At 63.1% G+C, this 13145-nt stretch overlaps 1 protein-coding gene across 1 annotated transcript; it reads left to right on the top strand.

Moving 5' to 3' along the window:
* Positions 1-305: 305 nt before the first annotated feature.
* Positions 306-10778, top strand: SLC25A29 (solute carrier family 25 member 29; the record flags this gene model as incomplete). Its single annotated transcript, XM_080707228.1, has 5 exons — positions 306-339; positions 2881-2924; positions 9006-9089; positions 9556-10237; positions 10453-10778. The coding sequence occupies 5 exons, from the start codon at positions 306-308 to the stop codon at positions 10776-10778; spliced, it is 1170 nt and encodes a 389-aa protein (XP_080563354.1).
* Between the last annotated feature and the right edge of the window lie 2367 nt (positions 10779-13145).

The following is a 13145-nucleotide window of genomic DNA, read 5'->3' as shown; positions in this document are numbered from 1 at the left end:
CGCGCCCAGCCAATGAAGCGCGGCGGCGGCGCGCGGCGCCCGGGGCGTTGTCCGCACCCTGCGCGCCCATTGGCTGCCCGCGGGGGGCGGGGCGCGCGGCCCGAGGTGAGGCCCCGGCACGGCGAGCCGGCGCACAGCCGCGAGGGCAGCCCGGGCGCGCCGCGCGGGGCGAGCACCGCTGCCAGCCGCCTCCGACCCGGACCGCGGCCCCGGCCAGGCCGAGCCCCGCGCCGCAAGCCGGGCCCGACGGCGGCCGGCCGGGCGCGGGACCCTGGGGAGCAGAGGAGGGCCTCGCCGGCTCTGCCATGGCGCTCGACTTCCTGGCCGGGTGCGCCGGGGGTAAGGAGGCGCGTGGGGCCCGGGGTGCCGGGAGCTCCCGGGTCCAGGACCGGCCCACCTGCCTGGCCCCCGCCGGGGTCTGCGCCCTGGAAAGTGGGACAAAGCTCCGGCCCGGGGTCTCGTGGGCATGCACCGACAGGCCTGCCGGGCCTCGGGGGCAGGTGTCTTCAGCCTTCGAGACTCACCGGGACCGGAGGTCTGGGGCCCCGGGCAGGGACAGCGGGAGGGTGCCCGGGATCCCCGGCGCATCCCCCGGCTCCATCCCGCGCCCACCGGTGCAGGGTCCCGTGCTCCGGCAGGAAAGTTGGGGGCTGATTCAGCTCCCTTCCCGCTGCCGTCCGGGCGGGGCCGGGACCCCTGGCCGTGTCCTCGCGGGCTGGCTGGCCCCGGCGCCGAGTCACGCGTTGGCACGCCGCCCAAGGCCCTCCTGCGGCTTCCGGGAGCTGCTGGGGGCGGGGGGGCGGCCGCGCCCGGTGGTGGCCAGCCGATTCGGGCATCCATCCAGTCCCGGCGTCTGAGGCGGTGTGCAGGCCAGGTCCGCCTGCGACCTGAGCCTGGGCGTCGGCTCCGCACTCCTGCTTGGCCTTTAGCTTCTGAGCTTTCCCTATGAGGATCGGTTTATTCAACAGGTATTGGACAGAGAGCCTAGTTAGCCATCAGGGATGCGGGCTGAGTGGACAGAGGTGGCGGCCCTGCCTGTCTGCCTGCTAGAGAGGACGAGCTCCTTACCGCGAGGCGGGGTCCAGGTCTGGAGACCGTTCTCTCTCCTCTGCCATCTGCACCTGCACCTGCACGCCTTGGGCTCTAAGGCTGCCCTCGGCAGCGCCTGAGGCCTTTGCGCAGAGGGAGCTTCCTCCTGGGCCTGGGCAGAGGAGGCTGGCTGGGCGGGCGCGGGGGCCAAGCAGTGGTGAGCGTTGACAGGTGGGAGAACTGGCTGGTCTGTTACGGTGAGCCCGTGGGAGCTGCGGGAGGGGACCCAGCGGGCGGAGGATTTCTCCCCTGCGAGTTCTCTGCTCTTGCGGCATCTGCAGGTCCTGCCCGGGTCAGGCCAGGGTGCAGCGCCCTGGCTGTGGCATAGCCACACCTGACAGCCCTGCAGGTGTCGGCTCCAGCTTTTCAGGTGGCTGGGGAGCCTCTCCTGCTCGCATCCCACGAGGAGAAACTAGGCCCAGAGACGTGGAGAGACGAGCGCGGAGTCCCTTTGCTCCTCCGAAGGGGCGGGGCCGCTGGCCGCAGTCGCACCTGGGGCTCCTCTGGCCGTGCAGGATGGGGTAGAATGATGGCGGTGCCTGGTAGCCTCTGATTCAGATTCAGGTTCCAGGCCTGTCTCAGCAATTTAGCGAGACCCTTAGCAACCTAGTGAGGCCCTGTTTCAAAATGAAAAAAAAAATGGTGCTGGGGGTATAGCTTGGGGGTAAAATGCTCTCGAGTTCAATCCCAGTACCACACACACACACACACACACACACACACACGGCTGTGAGTGTGGTGGATATACACTTGTAATCCCAGTACTTGGGAGGCTGAGACCAAAGGATTGCAGGGGTTCAAGACCATTCTCAACAACTTAAGACTCTGCTTCAAGATAAAATATTTTTTTGTGTGTGGTGGTGGTACTGGGGATGGAACCCAGGAGCCTTCTACCTCCGGGCTACACTCCCAGACCTATTATATATATATAATTTTTTTTTAAACAGGGTCTCTTAAGCCAGCTGAGGGTGGCTTCGAACCTGCGTGAACCTCCTGTCTCAACCTCCCAAGCACAGGGATTACAAGCGTGCACCACCACGCCTGGCCCAAAAAAATAATTTTTAAAAAGGGCTGGGGTGTAGTTTGGAGGTAGAACAGCCTGGGTTCAACCCCCATTGCCAAAGAAATGAAAACAAAACCCCGAGGTTCTAGGGAGGTTAACACGGGAGTGCGTTGTTTGACTTCTCTGAGCCGGTCTCTCCTCCTGTGTAATGGGGTAACGGGCTGACTCACAGAGACGGCTACGGCCCGCAGGACATGCAGGGTTCTGAGGCGTGTGTGAACTTTTGTCCTCTGAGGAAGCCGGGTTTTTGGCAGGCCCTGGGCTGGTAATTTACCAAGCATGACCACAAGGTACCTGCCGAAGCTTGCGGTGGCTCCCGCTCAGGCAGACGCGGAGGTGTCCAGTAACACCCACTCTGCCTTGGGCAGTCCTGGTATTAGAACTTGGGGTGGGGGCATCCCCTGTTTCATCACTTAACCCCTTGGCTCCCTGGGGAGGCGGACACTGTTCCCCTCACGGTTGTGAGTTTCCCTATCTGATAAGTGGCAGAGGGAAGATTCAAGTCTGGGTGACGGGTTGACTCCCAAACTGAGCGCCCTGGAGAGCAAGGGCGGCCCAGACTTGTCGGCCCCAGGGAAGGGGTGCCAGGAGGAAGACAAGGGTTTCCTCGGTGGGCTGGGGTGGACGCGGGTGTTGCCACGGCCCCTCGGGTGCTTGACCAGCAGCTCCTGGCCATCCCGCCCAGGGCAGGCTCCTCGGCCTCGCTCACCCGCACCCCTCTCTTGCAGGTGTGGCAGGCGTGATTGTGGGACACCCGTTTGACACGGTCAAGGTGAGTGTCTTGTTACTGCTCTTTCTCTGGGTCGTGGACACACAGGGTTAGGGAAAGGCGTGCAGGTGGCAGCTCAGGACCGCTGTCATGGCCACCGGTTTAGAGTGAAGTAGAGCGGGAGTTCTCCAGGCAGCACCTGGCTTCCACCGCCCAGTCACCCTTCCCCGCTGCCACTCGTCTCTGGTAGGTGGCTGGGACCCCACCTGCCATGTGTTGGGTTCAAGGCCAGATTCACCGTTGGCTTTGGCCAGCTGGGACTGAGGTATAGAAGGGCCGGTTCCTCTCATGCCCAGCGAGGACACCCAGGCTGCTCTGGTGCACAGATTCCTGGACTTTTTTTTTTTTTTTTTTTTTTGGCACATACCTACAATCCCAGCAACTTGAGGGACTGAGGCAGGAGGATCACAAGTTTAGGGCCAGTCTGGGCCACTTAGCAAGGCCGTGTCTCAAAATAAAAACGGCGAGGGATGTAGCCCAGCAGTAGAGCACCTCGGGTCAGTCCCTAGTATCACAGGGGGAAGGAAAGTTACGAGAAGAGAAAAGAGATACAGAGAAGGCAGCGCTAGTCAGTGTTCCTTGTTCACGTGCCCTTCTCAGCGGTGAGCCCATGACTGAGAAACCGAGGGACTGGTGCCAAGCACAGGTGTGTGCCTGCGAGGTGTCTGTGGCCAGAAACCTGCCGGACACCTCCTGGTTGTGGGCTGGACTTTGGAGCCCAGGCCCTAGGCAGGTGCCGGATTAGCCAGTTTTCCTCAGTATGCCAAGGGCACCCAGGACAGAAAGCAGGGAGACCCACGCCTCCTTGCACTCTGGAGCTGGACAGCTTAGCTAGGTGTAAGTGGCAGGCTCCCCGGCCAGACCTTCTGGTTGCAAACACAGGCCCTGGCCCCTTTGCTCCCCACAGGAAGGAGAGCTGAAAGCCAGACGCAGCACCTGGGCTGGGCGGGCTGGACTTCTTGCCTCCTCTTCTCATTGAACCAGCTATTTGTTGGCAAAGAAAACAGCTTGTGGTTTAGGGCTGGGATTTCTTCCAGGGTAGGTGAGAGTGCCGGCCTTGTGTACTGGCTGTGACCTGAAGGAGTGCTGTCCCTGGTCCAGGCCTCCTCTGCCCGCCCCTTGGCTGCCTGACCTCGGGCTAGTCACCTTACCCGTTCTATTCAAGCTGAGGGTTTGGATGAGATTGCCCAGGCCCTTCCAGGCGCCCGGTGACCCATGGGATAACTTGTGTTGGGCTCTGAAAAACACAGACCTCCTTCCACCGGTGTTAGGGAAAGCTGGGCTGAAGGCTGAGGGCCAGGGTTTCTTGGCATGAAGTGGCCGCTGAGTTCCCTCCACAGGCCCGCTAGGAGCCTGCCCACGAGGCCTCTGTCACCCCACACGCCTCGCTGGCTGCCCTTGGAACAGAGCAGCCCAGGACAGCCTGGCAGTGTCCACGCGACACCGTCTGTATCTTGTAGTCATGTGCTTCGAATGACTCAAACAGCTGCGTCCAGCCGCGAAGTCCTCCGGCCACCTCCTCAGCCCAGCTTTGCGCGACCGGCCTCTGAGCCTGGCTTGTTTGCCCTGGCCAGGCGTTCTGTAGAGCACCTCCCCACGGCCCCTGGGCAGTCCTCAGCAGGCTGGGCAGGTGCCTCCTGCTCCTGAATGGCAGAGCCCATGCCCCACGCCCCTGCAGTTACGCAGGGGCAGTATCCTCTTCCACCACCAGCACCAACGCCCCCAGAAATAGAGGGTGCTCTTTGTGTGTGGCATAGGGGGTTGAACCCAGGGGCATTCTACCTCCAAGCTATACCCCCCCAGCCCTATTTAATTTTATTTATTCATTTATTGTGGTACTGGGGGTGAAACCCAGGGGCCTTCTACCTCGGGGCTACATTCCCAGACCTATTTTATATTTTATTTGGAAACAGGGTCTCACTAAGTTGTTGAAAGCCTCACTAAGTAGCTGAGGCTGGCTTTGAACCCGCACGATCCTCCTGTCTCAGCCTCCCAAGCGCGGGGATTACAAGCATGCACCACCATGCCCGGCTTTTATTTTTGTTTTGAAACAGGGTCTTGCTAGGTTAATGAGAGTCTATTTGCTGATGCTGTCCTTAAACCTGCGATCCTTCTGTCTCAGGCTCCCAAGTACAGAGTCACAGGGGTGCGCCACCATGCCCAGCTGAGAGCGGTCTGGGAGAAAAGTCATTTGTGGCCCCTCCCCCTTCCCGGGCCACCAGCATCACATTTAGACAAACCTACCTTAAAAACACCAAACGTTTTATTATGAAGGAAGGACAACCAGCCCACCCTTGGGAACCATCCTCTGTGTCCCTCGGCTGCCCAGGGCCACCGCAGGCCCACCAGGCGGTCTAGTACTTAGTTTATTTATTTATTTATTTTTGGTGGTACTGGGGGTAGAACCCAGAGGCTTTCTACCTCCGGGCTATACTCCTAGACCCATTTTATATTTTTATTTGGAAACAAGGTCTCACTAAGTTGCTGAGAGCCTCACTAAGTAGCTGAGGCTGGCTTCGAACCTGTGCGATCCTCCTGTCTCAGCCTCCCAAGCACGGGGATTATAAGCGTGCACCACCATGCCCGGCTAGTACTTAGTTTAATACAGCTCCCTATCACCAGTGGACTTAATGCTTTTGTTGTTTTCCAAGATCAAGGTTAAGGTTCTCATTAAAAGAGAATTGGAAGCCGGGCGTGGTGGCGCACGCTTGTAATCCCAGTACTTGGGAGGCTGAGACAGGAGGATCGCAGGTTCATAGGCAGTCTCAGCTACTTAGTGAGGCTCTCCGCAACTTATACCCTGTTTCAAAATAAATAATAAAAAACAGGGCTGGGGTGGAGCTTGGAGGTAGAATCCTCCGGGTTCAAACCCCAGTATCAGAAGGAAAAAGAAAATTGGAGCCAGGTATAGTGGTGCATGCTTGTAATCCCAGTATTTGGGAGGCTGAGACGGGAACATGGCAGGTTTGCGGCCAGCCTTAGTAACTTAGCACACCCTTCAGCAACCTAGACCCTGTCTGAAAGTAAAACAAAGCTGGAGGTATAGCTCAGAAGCAGAATAACCCCTGGGTTGAATCCCAGTACCAAAAAAAAGAAATGTGGAAAAGCCAGTCACCCCTCCCCTCCTCAGATGGGTCTGGTTTGTGTTTCATTACATTGCCTTCTATGTGTGATATCTGGCAGAGGGCAGGGTGATATCTCTTAAATCTGTTTTAATCACCCTAAATTGGCTTTCTGCTACAAAAATAATTTTGGTTGAGCCAGTTGTGGTGGCGCACACTTGTAATCCCAGTACCTGGGAGGCTGAGACGGGGATCTCAGGGTTATAGCAAGCCTCAGCAATGTAGTGAGGCCCGCTGCAACTTAGTGAGACCCTGTCAAACCACAAAATAACATGGGGCTGATAGTGTAGCTTGGAGGTAGAATGGCCCTGAGTTCAATCCGCAGTAACACACACACGCACACACACACACACACACACACACCTCATAACAGAGATCTATATAATACGCGCTAAGAAGAAAAGAGCCACCTCTGTCCTTCCCCCCAGGTGGTGCACGCCCGTCAGCCCAATGCTTGGGAGGCTGAGACAGGAGGACCGCAGGTTCTAGATCAGCCTCGACAACGTATCGAGACCCTGTTTCCAAGTAAAGAACAAAATGGGGCTGGGAGTGTAGCTTGGAGGTAGAATGCCCCTGGGTTCCACCAGCACTACAGAAACCAACCAAAAACCCGAGCAGAGTGCTCAGACCCTCACACATTCCCCGCTTTTGGCCAAAGGATTTACCTCAGACGGCTGCAGGGTTTTTCTCTTTCCCTTGCTTGAACACGTGGTAGGGCGCACACATCCGGTTCCTGTCCGCGTGGTCACGAAGCGCAGCCTGGTGGCCCTGGGAGCCCCGCGCCCCTCAGCTCCCTTCTCCGTCCCCGGGATGTTTACTGTGTCACTCCTGACATACCCGGAGCAGTGCTCTGGGTTACTCGCGGCCACGCCGTCCATCCTGTCCCGTGGCTGGTACATTCAGTCCGTTCCCCCGGCCTTGGGAGCCCGCAGGAGTACGGGACTCGGGGATCCTCTGTCACGCGCGGGAGCACAGCCAGTCTTCGGGCACGCCCCTCCCACACGTCCTTTGCACCAGGGCACCTCCATCCTTCCTCACCACACATGACAACTTCAGGGACGGGACGCCGTGTCCGGGCCGCTTGCCCCAGGAAGCTGCCATCTCGTCCGCTGACCAGGCGGTGACTGGCCGTCCCGGGGCAGGGAGGGCGGCGGGGGCTGGCGGAGGGGCTCGGCGCCAGGATGTGATGTTGACCTGTGTGTTCTTTAACCGCCTTTGCTGTCTGAGCTAGGGGCGTCGGTCACTAGCCAAAGTAACTTTGTTGCAGATGCGCAGAAGTCTCACCTGGAGCCTAGTGAGTACAGACCAGGTGGCCCTGCACCCTCGCCCCAGGCCCGCCCCAGAGTCCCCACCAGTGGCCGGGCAGGGGTGTGAGGCGCGTGGCCGCACAGGTCCTGGGCTGGGCTTGGGTGGGGCTGCTGGACGATGCTCAGCCCCCGGGTCAGGGGGTCTTTGTGTGGGGTCTCCTGGCCCTGTGAGGAGCTGGGCGCCTCCCGGCTTGTGTGCAAGCCAGGCCACGTTTCCGTCCACCCTTAGGAGCTCCTGTAACCCCCAAACACCGGGAACCTCAGCTCTAGGTATCACGGGCTTGGGCCAGGAGGGAGGAGCCGAGCCAACAGAAGCCTGACGCCCCGCCCCGGGGCTGCAGGGACCCGAGGACCCCGCCAGGCCTCATGCCAAGGAAGGGACAGCTCCTTCCCAGCCCCGCAGCGCGCCGGCCTGAGCCGAGCTCCGGGTCCAAGTGGTACTCAGGTGCAGCGAGGGGCCTGCTCTGCTCTCCACACTCCTCCCACCCACCGTCTACCTGGCAGGCTGGGTGGGAGGAGTGCGGGACTGCGCCGGCCACCCGCTGCGGTTCTCCCAGGCAGAGATGGCACGCTTGTGAATGCCTTCAGGAGCCACCTGCTGTGGTGGAGAGGATTGGAGGTGAAGCCTGGCTGCTCTGTGAGGGCGCTCCCCACCCGCACGCCCACCAACAGGTCTCTCGTCCCCAGAGAGGACGGCCGTGGTCTCCAGCCTCCGTCCTGTCTAGGAAAAGTGTGACCCCCCCCCCCCCCAGACAAGAGATTCCAGGTCCCAGGCAGGGTCCCCATAAGCTGCCCCTGACAGCGAGCTCATCCCAGGGCCCAGGCGGGAGCGAGAGGGCCCCCACGCGCTGCCCCCGGCAGAGCAAGCTCACCCCAGGGCCCTGGCCGGGATCACCACGGTTTCTGGGTCAGATCCAGGGATCTGACTTGACCTAGTTTCCCTGCCCCCGTGATGCGGATCCCGAGTTCAGGAAACATCCCTCCGGCTCCAGAACTGAGAAGCCTGTGTAGCCAAAGCAGAGATCCGCTCTCGGCCTACAAAGAGCGCTCTGATGTGCAGGAGGTTCCGGCCTGACCCGCGCCCCTAGGCCAGCCTGCTGCCTTGTGTCTCCAGGAGGGGCTGCCGGCTCGGCTCCCCTGCCTCTGAGCCTCCGGATCTGTGGACTCCTGACCCCGCGCTCGCAGGGGCCGCAGGCAGCACCCGAGCTGCGCAGGAGCCGAGGCCTGGCGCCCGCCCCGTGAGGAAAGTCGGGCGGGACGCTAGGTCGGGAGCCCGGGGCCACGGCCACGGCTTGGGCATTGGCCACTCGGTGGGAGGACAGGTGTCACCCGGACAACAGTTGGTCCCAGGAGGTAGATGACGCCCCACTCTGGCGCGCTGCTGTGGTGGTGAGAGCACGAGGTTCACCCCAGCTTGGCTGAGGCCTTGGGGACCCTGGTCCCGACCGTGGCAGGCTGTCCTCCTAGGTCTTTGCCCCTGGATGTGTTTCCCTGTGGAGGACTGGATGCCCAGCCCCCTCCCAGAGCCCCCAAAGCCACGGAACACCATGAGGCTCCCTGCCTGGCGCCCACCAGGGGCAGCGGTGCGGCCAGGCCAGGCGGGCAGGGGCTCTGGCGCCCTCCCCTGCCCGCCTTCACTCGGCCTGTCCCTCCAGGTGCGGCTTCAGGTGCAGAGCGCGGAGAAGCCCCAGTACCGAGGGACCCTGCACTGCTTCCAGTCAATCATCAAGCAGGAGAGCGTGAGTGGGGCTCGGGGGGCGGCTGGCCGGGGACCCACCGAGACCGGGGAGCCGAGGAGGGAGCCGCCAGGGTGGTTCTGGGAATGCTCAGTCATGAGGGGTGCCGGGGCCTCTCAGATCCAGGCCTGGCTTCTCATAAGATTCAGCCGTCCACCAGGCATGGTGGTGCGTGCTTGTAATGCCAGGACTCGGAGGCTGAGCCTGGAGGATCCCGGGTTGGTGGCCAGCCTCAGCTGCTTAGCCCCCTCCCCTCCCGTCCACACAACTCAGTGAAAACGTGTTTCAAGATAAGGAATAAAAAATAGGGCTGGGGGTGAAGCATCCAAGAGCCGTGCCTTCTCCCGGAGGCAGAACCCCCGGGGGGGTCGGGGCAGCCTCACCAGAGCAGCGGTGACCCCGGAGCGGGCGGGCGGCGGGGGGCTGAGCACGCACCCCGGCCCCGACGCCGACGCCGCTCTCCCCGCAGGTGCTGGGCCTGTACAAGGGCCTGGGCGCGCCGCTCCTGGGGCTCACCTTCATCAACGCGCTGGTGTTCGGCGTGCAGGGCCACGCGCTGCGGGCGCTGGGCGGCGACTCGCCGCTCAACCAGTTCCTGGCGGGCGCGGCGGCCGGCGCCGCGCAGTGCGCGCTGTGCTGCCCGCTGGAGCTGGCCAAGACGCGGCTGCAGCTGCAGGGCGCGCGCGGCGGCCCGCTGGCCTGCCTGGCGCGCGTGTACCGGCGCGAGGGCCTGCGCGGCCTGCACCGCGGCATGGCGGCCACGCTGCTGCGCGAGGCGCCCGGCTTCGGCGTCTACTTCCTGGCCTACGACGCGCTGGCGCGGGCGCTCGGCTGCGAGCCCGGCGCGCGCCTGCGGGGGCCCAAGCTGCTGCTGGCGGGCGGCGCGGCGGGCGTGCTGTCCTGGCTGGCCACCTACCCCGCCGACGTGGTCAAGTCGCGGCTGCAGGCCGACGGGCTGCGCGGCGCCCCGCGCTACCGCGGCGTGCTGGACTGCGCGCGCCAGAGCTACCGCGCCGAGGGCTGGCGCGCGTTCACGCGCGGGCTGGCGTCCACGCTGCTGCGCGCCTTCCCGGTCAACGCCGCCACCCTGGCCACCGTCTCCGTGGTGCTCGGCCGCGCGCGCGGGCCCGAGGCGCTGCCGCAGCCCTCCGGCCTGTGAGCGGGCCGCTGCCCCGGCCTCTGCCCGGCCCCGGCCCGTGACCTCTGCCCGGCCCCGGCCCGCGACCTCTGCCCGGCCCCAGCCCGTGACCTCTGCCCGGCCCCGGCCCGCGACCTCTGCCCGGCCCACCGGCCCGTGACCTCTGCCCTGGTCCCCCGGCCCGTGACCTCTGCCCGGCCCCGGCCCGCGACCTCTGCCCGGCCCCAGCCCGTGACCTCTGCCCGGCCCCGGCCCGCGACCTCTGCCCGGCCCACCGGCCCGTGACCTCTGCCCTGGTCCCCCGGCCCGTGACCTCTGCCCGGCCCCCGGCCCGTGACCTCTGCCCTGGTCCCCCGGCCCGCGACCTCTGCCCGGCCCACCGGCCCGTGACCTCTGCCCTGGTCCCCCGGCCCGTGACCTCTGCCCGGCCCCCGGCCCGCGACCTCTGCCCGGCCCCCGGCCCGCGACCTCTGCCCTGGTCCCCCGGCCCGCGACCTCTGCCCGGCCCACCGGCCCACCGGCCCGTGACCTCTGCCCGGCCCACCGGCCCGTGACCTCTGCCCGGCCCACCGGCCCGTGACCTCTGCCCGGCCCCCGGCCCGCGACCTCTGCCCGGCCCACCATCCCGGGGCCTCTGCCTGGCCCACCAGCAGGCTGCATACACGCCTGCCCGCGCCACCCCAGGCCTCTGCCGGCCACAGCCGGGACGCCTTGGCCCCCTCCCTGGGCTGTCGGGGCCCAGGGGAGCCGGGTACAGGCGCAGTGTCTCCGCGCCCCCAGCACCGGGGACCTGGGTCCCTGCAGCCCGGCCGGAGGGGGTCTCATAAGTGGTGATGTCGCAGCGGGGCGAGGTGCCGCGCTCCTGAGACCCCCTACTTGAGAGACTGCGGCAGGAGGATGGTGGGTTCCAGGCCAGCCTGGGCAACTTAGCAAGTTCCCGTCTAGAAGAAAAGGAAAGAAAGAAACTGACGCAGCTGGGGCCCGGGAGCCTTTGGCCGCAGGGAAAGTGGAGCCGAGCTCACTGATGGCTGCGGTTTCCTGCTCCCCGCCTCGGCCAGGCGGCCCAGGGCCGGTGAGGGCCGAGGAGGCGGGACTGCCTGAGCCAGGAAGCCGAGATCTGCGGTGGGCACGGCGGGCCTGGGGGCCGAGGGCGGGCCAGGTCTCCTGAGGAGGCCAGTTGTGCTCAGCAAAGGGGAGGCACCAGCTCTGTACACCAGGTGCCATTGTGAAGAAACACCCAGGAATAAAGCACCCCGTTTCCTAAGCCAGCGAGGTTGCTTGTGTCTGGAAGGGCATCGCCTGGGGTGGGAGGGTGGCGCGCTGCCAGTGCCCTCAGATCCCGGGCGGGCTGAGGTTCATCTGAACACCTGTGAGGAGAAGCAGCCAGCGCCCCTGGACGTCCTCATCCCTGCCAAGGGAGGCCAGTGGTGGAGATGTGGCTGGGGAGGCGAAGGCCCCTCCCGGGGAAGGGAGGTTTGCGTGGAGCCCTCCCTCAGCCACCCAGGCATCCTGCAGGGTGGGACCGGCCCGGCCTGAGTCCAGGAGGGCTTCTTGGAGGAGGCCTCCCAGGTCGGATGGAGGGCGCCGCATCGCCGAGGCGGGCTCTGGAGCCATCCTGGACACGCATCCCTCCAGGGCCGAGTGAAGAGGCCCTGCGGCAGGGCCCTGGCTGCCCAGTGCTCCGGTGCCTGCACCAGGCTGCAGAGTCAGGTGCGTCCAGTTTTCAGGAATAGGAGGCCAGAAGCCCCCCGCCTCTCATACATCAGCCTCAAACCCAGGGAAGCTCCCAAGGGTCGGGGGGACGGGGACCTCTCCCTTCCCAGGTGGCGGCCTCGGACAGACCCCCAGGTGCCTTGCAGGCCAGGCCCCTGGAGCAGGCCGCCCCCGGGCTCAGCCTGGGTGCTCAGCTGTCTTGCCTCAGTAGCCAGAGCTTGCGGGAACTCCCTAGGGCTGCAGGAACACCACCTCAGTGACGCACACAGCTCTTCCCGGGGTCCTGGGACAGACGTTCCCGACTTCCCGCTGACGGGGTGGTCCGCCAGCCTCGGCCTCCTTGGCTTATCGATAATACCGCTTGTTACTGCCTCTGCACACCTGGCCTTCTCCCTGGGTGGATATTTGTGTGTGTGTGGGGGGGTGCTGGGGTTGAACCCTGGGGATTCTATCTCTGAGCTACACCCCCAGCCCTACTTTATTTGGAAACGGCCTCACTAGGTTGATGAGTCTCACCACTTGCTGAGGCTGTCCTTGAACCTGCGATCCTCCTGTCTCAGCCTCCCAAGTACTGGGATTACATGCGAGCGCCACCACGTCCGGCTCTGGATATGTTTCTGCATCTTCTCTCTTTTTCCTTTCTTCTTTCTTTCTTTTTGAATTTATATTTTACTGGGGATGGAACCCAAGGGCATTCTACCTCTGAGCCCTATTTTTTCTTTATTTTGAAACAGGGTCTCACTGAGTTGCAGCGGCCTCACTTAGTAGCTGAGGCTGTCTCCAAATCGCGGTCCTCCTGTGTCAGCCTCCCAAATGCTGGGACTACAAGCGTGCGCCACCACGGCCGGCTCTTTTTTGTTGTTGGTGGTGGTGCTGGAGTGTTACATCTCTAATCCCCCCTCCCCCGCTTTTTTTTCTTTTTTCGGTACTGGGGATTGAACCAAGGGGCATTCTACCTCTTGAGCTGGACCACCAGCCCCTTTTTTTGGGTTTGTTTTGAAACAGGGTCTTATAGCTGGTGGCACATGCCTGTAATGCCCAGTACTTGGGAGGCTGAGACAGGATGATTGTGGTTTGAGGACAGCCTCAGCTACTTAGTGAGGTACTCTGCAACTCAGTGAGACGCTGTTTTAAAATAAGGAATAAGAAATAGGGGTGTAGCTCAGAGGTAGAAAGCACCTGGGTTCCATCCTCAGTACCAAATAAAT

The sequence above is a fragment of the Muscardinus avellanarius genome, assembly GCF_963383645.1.
Source record: "Muscardinus avellanarius genome assembly, chromosome: 12".
Lineage (NCBI taxonomy): Eukaryota > Metazoa > Chordata > Mammalia > Rodentia > Gliridae > Muscardinus > Muscardinus avellanarius.
The sequence above is the reverse complement of the archived record's forward strand: the minus strand, read 5'-3'. Positions and strand labels throughout refer to the sequence as shown.